Here is a 13133-nt window from a genome sequence, read left to right on the forward strand (position 1 = left end):
GAGTGAATCGTTGCCACCGCTACACCTGGCTATCAGCGGAGCCTTGTCCGACAGTGAAACAGTCCATTCAGCCTTAAAAAACATAGCTGATATGGCTGACTTGCTTAAACAAATGTGGTTTCTACTGTCAATTGAGATATACAAACTATGGCATAAGGAAACGACGAGCAGATAAGAGGCAGTCCGTAATTTTGATTAAGACATTAATGAGTGAGCTAGGACAATATTTAAAATGCCAATTTAACCTTTATTTAACTAGGCAGGTCAGTTAAGAACAAAATCTCATTTACAATGATTGGGACTACAGTGATGCCTCTTTCACTGAGAGGCAGTGCCTTAGACCACAGCGCCACTCGGGAGCCCCATAAGGATAGGGGGGACATGTATGAAATCCAGGATTTTATCTTTTCAATATAAGTAGTTCAGCTTTTATTGGGTAATATGAGCCAATTGTAATCTATTAGGCATTTATTTAGAAAGATACAGTTCCTTAATATGTTGGCTCTATATGTAAGAGCAAATAACACTTTGGAGTTGTATCTCCAGTGATGTTTTTACATGTTGTATTTGTCTTTTAAACATGAGCTGGTCAAAAAAAGGAGTAGGACTATGTTTCACTGGTGACTGGTAAAGTAAAAGTTGTACGGTGATGTGGGCTGGTGTGGCTAAAATGCCAGGGTTGAATTTTTGTCCCAGTCCGCCCCTGCCTGGCACTCCATGGACTTGTTTTTATTCACTTCCTCTGAGAGTACAAGGGTTGAGAGGAGGGTAGCCCACTCTTTTTACATGATCTAGCCTGGACCGGTTGGAACCTGTACCATACTCAAGAGACACTTCCTCAACAGTGTGCAGTGCACCGGTGCAGCAAGCAACCAAATCCAGACATAGCTGGAAATCCAGCATGACTTCAGTCGATAGCGAGTTACACCAAAAGGGTTCTAGATTTCTAACGTCTTCATATTTCACAATTTGGCTGGCTATCTAGCCTAACTACAGACAGACAGGACGCGAGGGAGAGAGCTCGCAAGGATTGTTACATTGTGTAGTTTACTGGGGCAGCAGATATGATGTGCCGGATACAATGTATTCATTTACAGACTGAAAAGTAGTAATTGCTACATAGTTACTGATCAGATGGTTACAGTTCAAAGTTTCCGAGTGAGTTATATTGTAACAGAATGTTCACGCGGGAGAAACATTTGATCAAATCGTAGTAGAGTAGGTGGTGCCCTAGTTTTCATTATTAGGCCTATCTCGAATTTGGTGGCATCTGAGAGAAGCACGTTGTGTCTTTAGGACGTTGATCTGTGGCATCCACCATCTCATAAACGCCGGTAATAGCGCTTTAATGTTAAAGTTGGACTATCCTTTACTTTGAATTACATGCGTACGGAGGCAGACGTTCTGCGCATATTATTCACGTAGCTAATGTTTATCAGGTAGCCAACGCAGAACCGCGGGTATTGAGAATGGTGCTGATATTCGCACTGTCACGGACATAATATTATTGGTCACAAGAGTAATTCCATAGATGATGGTTTAATTATTTGATCTGAACCGTCGGAAGGAACTGTCTTGACCGTAAAAGTGGAATGGAGTGCCGGAAATCTAATTGTTAAGAGATAACGTCAAACAAGATAGTAAGTATGATATTTCTTTCTCGCATTTACCACGCTGTAAAAAATGTAAAATCCTAATGTATATTTGTTTGATGTTGATTGTCATACTGTTCGGTTATCCCAGGGTAGTTTATTTAGGCTATCGCAAGTGGCAAGATAATATAAATTGTTAAGGAACGCACTGTAAATGTTTAACTCTGGGCACATGCTGTAGTTGAGTTACAGTTGAAGTTTTACCCCACGTTACAGCAAGTCACCTGACCTCAGAGTCAGACAGCAACAGGAAAATGAATGCGCAAGATCTCTAGAATAATCTTAAGACTTTAACATGTGTCTAATGGTTTATATTTCCCAAATGAAATGATATGTTCGATCAGTAGCCTAGGTGTATTCCACAACTGGTCTCTCTGCTCTTCTCTTTTTTAGACCAGGGCTGTCTCTACGGTCAACTACACGCTCTCACCTACAGATCTTCTGCTTTTATGATATGCAAAACGTCTTTAATGATGGCTTCCTCTTACTGGAATGTCACCTTCAAGTATTTTTGATTCATATTATACTATAGTTATAAATATAGCCTATAGGATACTAGCCTATAATATCAAACTGTGTATTGATATTACTGTCATTCTTTAGTTCAACTATGAAAGGAAATTATGAATGAAACCAAATATCATCACGTTTAATTGGTTGGTAAAGCGTACCATATTTGTTTTAGAATACTGGTAAGGAAAAGTGTATGCCATAAAATAACTCTTAATAGTGTTGTAACAGTTATAAATATTAAGAGTAATGATCATTATCTAGGCTACCTAGTTTGGGCAATGTATATTCACTGTCATAAAACAATTTTAAACATTTTTTTTATTTTTTTACCGTGGGATAAAAGGCTCAGAGAAGGAAGTGCTCCCACATGTTGAATCTGGGCACAATTACCATTGCTTCTTAAAAGGGCACACCAATATTATAATCTTCTCAATGACTTGCAATAGTCTGTAGACTAACATTAGAGGAACCTTTGCCATTCCAGTTTCCACATGTCATAACTAATCTGGCCCAGATGTAGACTCTAAGCTTTGTCATCAGATGTTTTCAAATTCTCTATAGAGATGCATGAGAGAGAGAGTAATATGCCAATGTCATTACTCATGCCGTTTTGTGTTTTATATGCCTCTTTGTCATGGAGAACCATTCAATTTGGTTCTAAAAAATAATGCTGTCAACCTTTATTACCTTTTTAACCTTTATAACCATACCAAGTACAAACATTTCCCAATAAAAATCGATTTGATTCCAAACAAAAACACACATTTGAAGTGCTTGTTTTATTTCTTTCTAATTAGATTGGTTGAGAAAGAAGTGCTTTCCATACTAGCTAAATGCCCGGTCTTCTTCCATTGCAGGAATGTTTACCATCACTGAGTTAGCATCGCTGAATGACACCCAGCCGACCTACCGAATCCTAAAACCATGGTGGGACGTCTTCATGGACTACCTGGGGGTGGTCATGCTCATGTTGTCCATCTTCGCCATGACGATGCAGATCACAAAGGACCAGGTGGCGTGCCTTCCCTGCCTGGAAGAAGCGGAGGAGGCGGCGGCAAGGCCAAACTCTGGCACAACCCAATGTCAGCAAGAAACCACCTCATCAGCAGTTAGTATGACGACAGTGCTTGCTACACCAATGCCCACCAAAGATCTACCAGACAGTGCAGTACACGAGATCCACAACACCCAGCCCATCTTTGTGAAGCGAGAGAGCAAAATGCAGCAACCTGAGCCCACAGGGATCCGAACCAATTTAGATTATCAGCAGTACATCTTTGTCAACCAAATGTGTTACCATGTTGCCTTGCCCTGGTACTCAAAGTACTTCCCGTACCTCACCCTCATCCACACCCTTGTGCTTATGGTCAGTAGTAACTTCTGGTTCAAATACCCCAAGACAAGCTCAAAGATTGAACACTTTGTGTCCATTCTCGGACGGTGCTTTGAGTCTCCATGGACTACAAAGGCTTTGTCCGAGACAGCCTGTGAGGATTCTGAGGAGAACAAGCAGAGACTGACTGGCACCACTTCAGCACAGAGAGAGTTATCACAGGAAAATAAAGACGAAAAAGCTGCCAACACATCTACTCCTATGCTTGGGAATACAGGAGTCAAGTTCTCAGCAGATACGCCTGTTGCTGAGGCACCAAGTATGACTATCCTGGACAAGAAGGATGGAGAGCAGGCCAAGGCTCTTTTTGAGAAGGTGAGAAAATTCCGTGCCCATGTGGAGGACAGCGATTTCATCTACAAGCTCTACGTAGCTCAGACCGTGGTCAAAACGGTCAAGTTCATTTTGATTCTGTCATATACGTCAACCTTTATGGCTGCCATCAACTTTCGCCACAAATGTGAGCCTGATATCAAACACTTAACCGGATATAAGCAGTTCTTTTGTACCCACAACATGGCGTTCATGCTGAGAAAGCTCCTCCTCAGCTACATGGCCCTCATATTGATCTATGGGATGGTCTGCTTGTATTCCCTCCACTGGCTTTTCAGGCGCCCCCTTAAAGAGTACTCATTTGAGAAGGTCAGAGAGGAGAGTAGCTTCAGTGACATTCCTGATGTGAAGAATGACTTTGCGTTCCTTCTGCACATGGTCGATCAGTACGACCAGCTGTATTCCAAACGGTTTGGTGTCTTCCTCTCGGAGGTCAGCGAGAACAAGCTGAGGGAGATCAGTCTGAACCACGAGTGGACATTTGAGAAGCTCAGACAGCTTGTGACCCGAAATGCCCAAGACCAGCAGGAGCTCCACCTCTTCATGCTCTCTGGTCTCCCCAATGCAGTGTTTGATCTCACCGACCTGGAAATACTTAAACTAGAACTAATTCCTGAGGTCAGGTTTTCGGCAAAGATTTCCCAAATGACCAGTATGCATGAGCTGCACCTCTGCCACTGCCCTGCCAAAGTTGAGCAGACAGCCTTTGTCTTTCTCCGTGACCACCTCCGCTGCCTTCATGTCAAGTTCACAGATGTCGCTGAGATCCCCACATGGGTTTATTTGTTGAGAAGTTTGAGGGAGCTTAACTTGGTAGGGAATTTAAGCTCAGAACACAACAAAATTATAGGACTAGAGTCCATGCGAGATTTAAAACATCTCAAGGCATTGTATCTGAAGAGCAACCTCACCAAGATGCCTTCAAGTCTAACTGAGCTGTCCCCACACCTGATCAAACTGGTGGTGCACAATGATGGTACTAAACTACTGGTACTGAACAGCCTCAAGAAGATGACTAACCTTGCCGATCTGGAGTTGCACAACTGTGAGCTGGAGAGGATCCCCCATGCTATTTTCAGCTTAACCAACCTTCAAGAGCTGGATCTCAAATCCAACAACATTCGCACCATTGAGGAGATCATCAGCTTTCAGCACCTCAAGAGGTTGACCTGCCTCAAACTGTGGCACAACAAAATCATCACCATTCCAGCCTCCATAGGCCAAGTCAAATGTTTGGAGTCACTTCACCTATCGCACAACAAACTGGAGATGCTCCCGCCGGCTCTGTTCCACCTCCCCAAGCTGAGGTATCTTGACGTCAGTCAGAACTCCATCACAGTGATCCCGCCAGACGTGGGTCTCCTGCAGAACCTCCAGCACTTCGCCATTAATGCAAACAAGGTGGAGGCGCTGCCCAAGCAGCTGTTCAGGTGCACCAAGCTGAAGGTCCTGTGTCTGAGCAACAATGGCCTCACCACCCTGCCTGAGACTGTGTGTCAGTTGGTGCAGCTCGCTCAGCTGGAGCTGAGGGGAAACAGTCTGGACCGCCTTCCCTCGCTGCTGGGGAACTGTCGCCTTCTACGTAAAAACTGCCTCATTGTCGAGGACCACCTTTTTGACACTTTACCCATAGAAGTAAAGGAGAGCATCAGTCGGGAGACCAATGTGTCCTTTGCGAGTGGTTTATAGCCTCATAATCGCTGATATTTTAAACCCTTACAGTACAGTGACTAACTGAAATGTATATTATAACTCACTGAAGCAATACGCCATGAAATTAAGATATTGTTCACCAGGAAGTAGCCTTGTAGTGTTTGAACTTTTGGGCAAAAACGTAGCACAATGGTCTTCAAGCCAAATATTTCATAAAAGGCATCTGGCAGAAGTGAATTCATCCATAACATGAATATGAGTTGATGTATTTCTTAAAGGACCCTGTTTTCACGAATTTGATTATATAACTTCAAGCCCATTGAAAAGATATGGTGACATGACCCGGAAGTAAAGAGGAAGTGGTGGTTACTTTCACAGGGTATTGAACCACATTTTATTGATTATAAATTTCACAATATGGCTTGTTCCTTGACCCTTTTAACTGAATAAAGTGAGAGAGAATGCAGACTGCAGAGCACTATAATCACTTAATGACGTTTTGCATTTATCGTTTCAAAGTAGTATTTTTGTTCAAATATTTAAGAATGTTCAGGATTTTAAAAACGCTTTCAGTTGCTTCCTAGGGCATTATCGCATAATATTGTTAATGGGAATTGAATTTCTGACTTATTAATATATATTGTATTAGGTACTCAGGTATAATGTTAACTGTGGGCAATAGCTTTTCAACCTCAACTGCTGCTATTTCTCAGTGAGGGCTTTAATAAGAAAGGCCCAAACAGCATGTTTGCCTAAACATTCACTGTCATTATTCACATCACCATTCAATGAGAGAATCAATGCTCTCCTTTCAATGGTAATTCACTTTTGTTTAAATAACGTTTCATTAATTTGCTTCGATGACATCCTGCAGCCGAGACATTGGTCTGTCAACGGAGTGACAGTTGTCGTGTGTTGATAAGAGAAGGGGGGGAGATCCTCAGTCTACTGGGAACTGTTTAGAACTGCTTCGGCACAGTCTTGCCTATGTGATCATACTCAGTTCACCGGGGGAATAAAAGATACAATCTGAACTTTTACCTCCTCTTGGGGATTACGCTTGAAATTGGGAGTACTTTGCATAAACAATATTTGCTTTTCTCATAGATTGTTGAATGTTTTCCATGGATTGCACTCGCCTATCACAGACCATACTAAACCTATTTTTTTTTTTAAAGATGTGTGATTGAAAAGGGATGAGGTTTGACAAAAGGGAGAGAACAATTGGACAAAGATTGTTATTGCTTTTTGTCTATGTATTTCTGTACTGTACATGAACTGTTCACATTTGCTACCATACCAAATTACTGATCATACGCTCAAAGTCCGTTAATTTATGGCACAATAAAGCTAGATTTTAGATAAACTTTTCCAGTTCTTGTCACTCTCTGTTTCAACGCATTTCTCAATGGTAATTGGACATTATTTATGGCACCCAGGTCTCACAGCCCACCAACACAACCAACTTGAGAAGAGCCAACGATGTGCAACCTGGCCTTGCAGTCCCTGGAGTCCTTTGCACAGTATAGGGCTGTGCAAAGGGGTTGTGGGCTTGTGGGCTCTCTGTGGGCTTGTGTGTGACTTTCTTTATCTCCTTTCAAGGATGATGGCAAAAAACTCCAGCACTTTGTTGGACATTTGCTTGCTGCTGCACCCGGTTACACTTTATTGTAGCTAATAATGGCATTAAAAGCAAAGGACTGCTTGCAAAATCCCAGGATGACAACAAATGTCTGCCTCAGATGAGAGGCCATGTCAGTGGCAGATCTACCCGATTAATCTCGGACTGACAGATTCTACAACAGCCCTATGCCTTACTTTGTGAGACTGCTTAATGCTGTTTTACTGTGATATTGTACACCACTTCTAATATATATATATATATATATTACATTAACTGAATTTCCTTGATCAAGCAAAGGTACAATGTACATAACATCTTTAAGGATGATGTCATGCCAAAACAATAGGGAAATTTGAATTAAAAAAGCATCTTTTGAAATACAATCTCGAAGTTATTGCCTGTAACTCTGACAATAGGGCAGATGAGATCAATTCAGGCTTTGCTGAGAACACTATCTTGCCAGTACCTTGGTAATTCAATATCATAGTCAAGTTGAGTTTTGTGTGTGACTTTCTTTATCTCCTTTCAAGGATGATGGCAAAAAACTCCAGCACTTTGTTGGACATTTGCTTGCTGCTGCACCCGGTTACACTTTATTGTAGCTAATAATGGCATTAAAAGCAAGCCACAGATATGCTGCTCCCATCCACCCATAGAGAATGATAGAGGCCTCTAGTGGCCATAAGGCCGTTTTAACATGTACAGCACTATTGAGGGCTTCCACCATTTTAATGTAGTCAGCTGGGTGGGACTTCCAACTTCACTGGCTGATCCCTCCTGGTGACCTTGTTGGAGTCATGTCCAATTGGGTCATTGGGAGGGATCAGCCAATCGTGAAAAAGAAAATGGAGATTCACTTAATTCACACGACATGTCACTTCCGGCGAAATGAAAATGAGGACCAGGGAGGGAAACAGAGGCCGGAAACCTAGGCAACATAGTCAAAAGTCATACTGCTGTGTCCCTGGATATAACTCCTACAAAAGGAGGAAGTCATGCAGAGAATTGGGTGGCGCAGTGGTTAAGGGTGCTGTAATGCAGCGCCAGCTGTGCCATCAGAGACTCTGGGTTCGCGCCCAGGCTCTGTCGTAACCGGCCGCGACTGGGAGGTCTGTGGGGCAACGCACAATTGGCCTAGCGTCGTCTGGGTTAGGGAGGGCTTGGTCGGTAGGGATGTCCTTGTCTCATCATGCACCAGTGACTCCTGTGGCGGGACGGGTGCAGTGTGTGCTAACCAAGGTTGCCAGGTACACAGTGTTTCCTCTGGCACATTGGTGCGGCTGGCTTCCGGGTTGGATGGGTTGTGTATCGGAGGATGCATGACTTTCAACCTTTGTCTCTCCTGAGCCCGTACGGGAATTGTAGCGATGAGACAAGATAGTAGCTACTACAATAATTGGATACCATGAAAAAGGGGTAAAAAAAAAAAATAAAGATGTTTGTTTTGTTTTTTTAAACGCAAATATGCCAGCAAGAATAATTCATGCAATAACATTAATTGGTAGCTAGCTAGTTATTATTATGTATGGCCAGGTAGCTAACGTAAACTATAATCAGCACCGGCCTGTACCCTACCTGCGCTAAGCTCTCTCCTGGCCCCTTAAACTAAATCTGAATTTGTCCTGCTAGGTGACCTAAGCTGGGACATGCTTAAACCACCTTAACAAGTCCTAAAGCAATGGGACTCAATCAATCTTTCTCAGATTATTAATAATCCCACAAGGTATGACTCCAAAACCCCAGAAAAGGCTACTCTCCTCAATGTTATCCTCACAAATAATCCTGATAGGTATCAGTCTGGTGTTTTCTGTAATGACCTGAGTGATCACTGTTTTATAGCCTGTGTTCGCAATGGCTGCTCAGTGAAACGACTTATCCTGACTTGTCATAGACGCTTGCTAAAAACTTTCATGAGCAACCCTTCCTTCTTGATCTGGCCTCTGTAAATGGGTATAGAATCAGCTTGATCCCCTCTGTCGAAGATGCTTGGACCTTCTTTTTTGATATTTTCAGTGGTATTGTTAACAAACACACCCCCATAAAGAAAATGAGAATTAAAAACAGGTTCAGTCCCAGGTTCGACTGTGGTCTTGCAGAGTTACTCCACCTCAAGAATTGCATTTGGTGAAAGGCTCAGCACACACATACTGACTGGCTCTTGTTCAGACAAATGAGAAATAAGTGCACTCAGGCAGTCCGGACAGTCAAAGTTAGTTACTTTAAGGAGCAGTTCTCTCTCTGGGTCGAACCCCAAGAAGTTCTAGAAAACGGTTAAAGACCTGGAGAATAAACCCTCCTCCTCACAGCTGCCCATGTCCCTTAAAGTTGATGATGTGGTTGTTACTGACAAGAAGCACATGGCTCGATCCTAGGCCCCACACTCTTCTCAATTTACATATACAACATAGATCAGGTAATAGAAGGCTCTCTCATCCATTTATATGCAGATGATACAGTCTTATACTCAGCTGGCCCCTCTCCGGATTTTGTGTAAAATGCTCTGCAACAAAGCTTTCTTAGTGTCCAACAAACTTTCTCTGCCCTTAATCTTGTTCTGAACACCTCCAAAACAAAGGTCATGTGGTTTGGTAAGAAGAATTCCCCTCTCCCCACAGGTGTGATTACTAACGCCGAGGGTTTAGAGCTTGAGGTACTTGGGTACAAGTACTTGGGAGTATGGCTAGACGGTCCTTCTGTCAGCACATATCAAAGCTGCAGGCTAAAGTTAAGTCTAGACTTGGTTTCCTCTGTCGTAATCGTTCCTTTTTCACCCCAGCTGCCAAACTAACCCTGATTCAGATGACCATCCTATTCATGCCAAATTACGGAGAAGTAATTTATAGATCGTCAGGTAAGGTTCCACTCGAAAGGCTAAATGTTCTTTACAATTCGGCCATCAGATTTGCCACCAATGCTCCTTATAGGACATCACTGCACTCTATACTTGTCTGTAAACTGGTCATCTATGTATACCCATCGCAAGACCCACTGATTGATGCTTATTTATAAAACCCTTTTAGGCCTCACTCCCCCCTATCTGAGATATCTACTGCCGCCCTCATCCTCCACATACAACATCAGTTCTGCCAGTCACATTCTGTAAAAGGTCCCCAAAGCACACGCATCCCTGGGTCACTCCTCTTTTCAGTTCGCTGCAGCTAGCGACTGCAGCAAGGCACCATCATTTAAATAATAGTGAAGACATCAAAACTATGAAATAACACATATGGAAGCATGTAGTAATCCAGAAAGTGTTGAACAAATCAAAATATATTTTAACAGTCTTTAAGGAGTTCCCACATATGCTGAGCACTTGTTAGCTGCTTTTCCTTTACTCAACTGATTGCCGATTTCTGAGGCTGGTAACCATAATGAACTTATCCTCGGCAGCAGAGGTAACTCTGGGTCTTCCTTTCCTGTGGTGGTACTCATGAGAGCCAGTTTCATCATAGCGCTCAATGGTTTTTGCGACTCCACTTTAAGAAACCTTCAAAGTTCTTGAACTTTTCTGGATTGACTGACCTTCATGTCTTAATGTAATGATGGACTGTAATTTCTCTTTGCTTATTTGAGCTGTTCTTGCCAGGATATGGTCTTTTACCAAATAGGGCTATCTTCTGTATACCAACCCTACCCTACCTAACTTCAAAGCCTGAAAAGCCTCGCTTCTAGTTCTTAGGAAACTTTGCAGTGTTTAGTTTTTCTCTGTATTGTTTCTTACATTGTTAGCCCTGAAAATATTAAGTGTTATTACTTAGAGCCGGCAAGAACTATTGGATATCAGAGCGATGTCAACTTACCAGCACTACGACCAGGAATACGACTTTCCCGAAACGGATCCTTTGTCTGAACTACCCAGGGCATTTTAACTGATTCCAGAGGTTGACCCAAAACAACGCCGCTGGAAAAGAGAAAGACGCACACCACACACCACTTCCGAGTATATTACTCGCTAATGTCCAGTCTCTAGAGAACAAGATCGACGAAATCAGGGCAAGGGTTGCTTTCCAGAGAGACATCAGGGATTGTAATATACTCTGTTTCACAGAAACATGGCTCTCTCAGGATATGCTGTCTTAGACGATACAGCCACCTGGATTCTTATGGCGTCGCACCGACAGGAATAAACATATCTCCTGGAAGAAGAAGGGCGGGGGTGTACGTTTCATGATTAACAACACATGGTGTAATTGTAACAACATACAGGAACTCAAGTCCTTTTTCGCACCTGACCTAGAATTCCTCACAATCAAATGCCGGCCATATTATCTCCCAAGGGAATTCTCTTGGGTTATTGTCACAGCCGTGTATATCCCCCCTCAAGCCAATACCACGATGGCCCTCAAGGAACTTCATTGGACTTTATGCAAACTGGAAACCATATATCCTGAGGCTGCATTTATTGTAGCTGTGGATTTTAACAAATCAAATTTGAGGACAAGGCTACCTACATTCTATCAGCATATTGACTGTAGCAGTCGTGATGTAAAAACACTGGATCACTGCTACTCTATCTTTCATGATGCATACAAGGCCCTCCCCCACCCTCCTTTCTGAAAATCTGACCATGACTCCATTTTGCTCTTCCTGTCCTATAGGCAGAAACTCAAACAGGAAGTACCCGTGCTCAGGACTATTCAACGCTGGTCTGACCAATCGGAATCCACGCTTCAAGATTGTTTTGATCACACGGACTGGGATATGTTCCGGGTAGCCTCAGAGAATAACGTTGACGTATACGCTGATTCGGTGAGTGAGTTTATAAGGAAGTGTATAGGGGATGTTGTACCCACTGTGACTATTAAAACCTACCCTAACCAGAAACTGTGGATAGATGGCGGCATTCGCACAAAATTGAAAGCGTGACCCATCACATTTAATCATGGAAAGGTGACTGGGAATATGGCTGAATACAAACAGTGTAGTTATACCCTCTGCAAGGCAATGAAACAAGCAACATGTTCGTATGGAGACAAAGTGGCGTCGTAATTCAACGTCTCAGACACGAGACACAATCACGGACTACAAAAGGAAAACCAGCCACGTCATGGACACCGACGTCTTGCTTGCTTTTTAATCTCTCCCTATCCCAGTCAGCTGTCCCCACATGCTTCAAGATGGCCACCATTGTTCCTGTACCCAAGAATGCTAAGGTAACTGAACTAAATGTAACACTCACTTCTGTCATTATAAAGTGCTTTGTGAGACTAGTCAAGGGTCATATCACCTCCACCTTACCTGTCACTCTAGACCCCCTAGAGTGACACTCTAGACCCACTTCAATTTGTTTAGGTCCACAGACAATACAATCACCATCACACTGCCCTATCCCATCTGGACAGGAGGAATACCTATGTACGAATGCTGTTCATTGACTACAGCTCAGCATTCAACACCATCGTACCCTCCAAGCTTATCATTAAGCTTAATAAGGCCCTGGTCTCAACCCCGCCCTGTGCAATTGGGTCCTGGGACTTCCTGACGGGCCTCCCCCAGCTGGTGAAGGTAGCAAACAACATCTCCACTTTGCTGATCCTAAACTAATACAGAATACCTGTTTGACTTGAGTGTGAAAGATCCATTAGATATCAAGTAGTTGGGGACTTGTAGTCATTTTGTTTTATGTGGAAAATTTCATGCACAAACACCCAACTTAACTGTGGACTTTTTAAATTTTTCAGTTGGAAATTATTTCAATAGATATTATTGAATGCAGAGTAGCGCAAATCTTCAGGGCTACGGATTGAATCAAGCCCCGAGTTAATTAACGACAGCAATCTTTCCATCAATGGCTGCGTTTACGCAGGCAGCCAAATAACGATCCTTTTGCCGCTAATTCAGGGTTTCCCTAACTCGGTCCTTGGTTTTTGTCCTAGCACTACACAGCTGATTCAAATAATCAACTAATCATCCAAATTGGATCATTTCAATCAGCTGTGTAGTGTTAGGGCTAAAACCAAAACGT

General features: G+C 42.8%; 1 protein-coding gene across 1 annotated transcript; it reads left to right on the top strand.

Annotated features, from left to right (window-relative positions):
• The first annotated feature begins 796 nt into the window (after positions 1 to 796).
• On the top strand, positions 797 to 6910 carry LOC135517577 (volume-regulated anion channel subunit LRRC8D-like). Its single transcript, XM_064942009.1, has 2 exons — positions 797 to 1640; positions 3023 to 6910. Exon 2 carries the CDS (start codon positions 3025 to 3027, stop codon positions 5578 to 5580), a length of 2556 nt encoding a protein of 851 aa, XP_064798081.1. The 5' UTR covers positions 797 to 1640; positions 3023 to 3024; the 3' UTR covers positions 5581 to 6910.
• The last annotated feature ends 6223 nt before the right edge of the window (positions 6911 to 13133 follow it).

The sequence above is a fragment of the Oncorhynchus masou genome, chromosome 3 (genome assembly GCF_036934945.1).
Source record: "Oncorhynchus masou masou isolate Uvic2021 chromosome 3, UVic_Omas_1.1, whole genome shotgun sequence".
Classification (NCBI taxonomy): domain Eukaryota; kingdom Metazoa; phylum Chordata; class Actinopteri; order Salmoniformes; family Salmonidae; genus Oncorhynchus; species Oncorhynchus masou.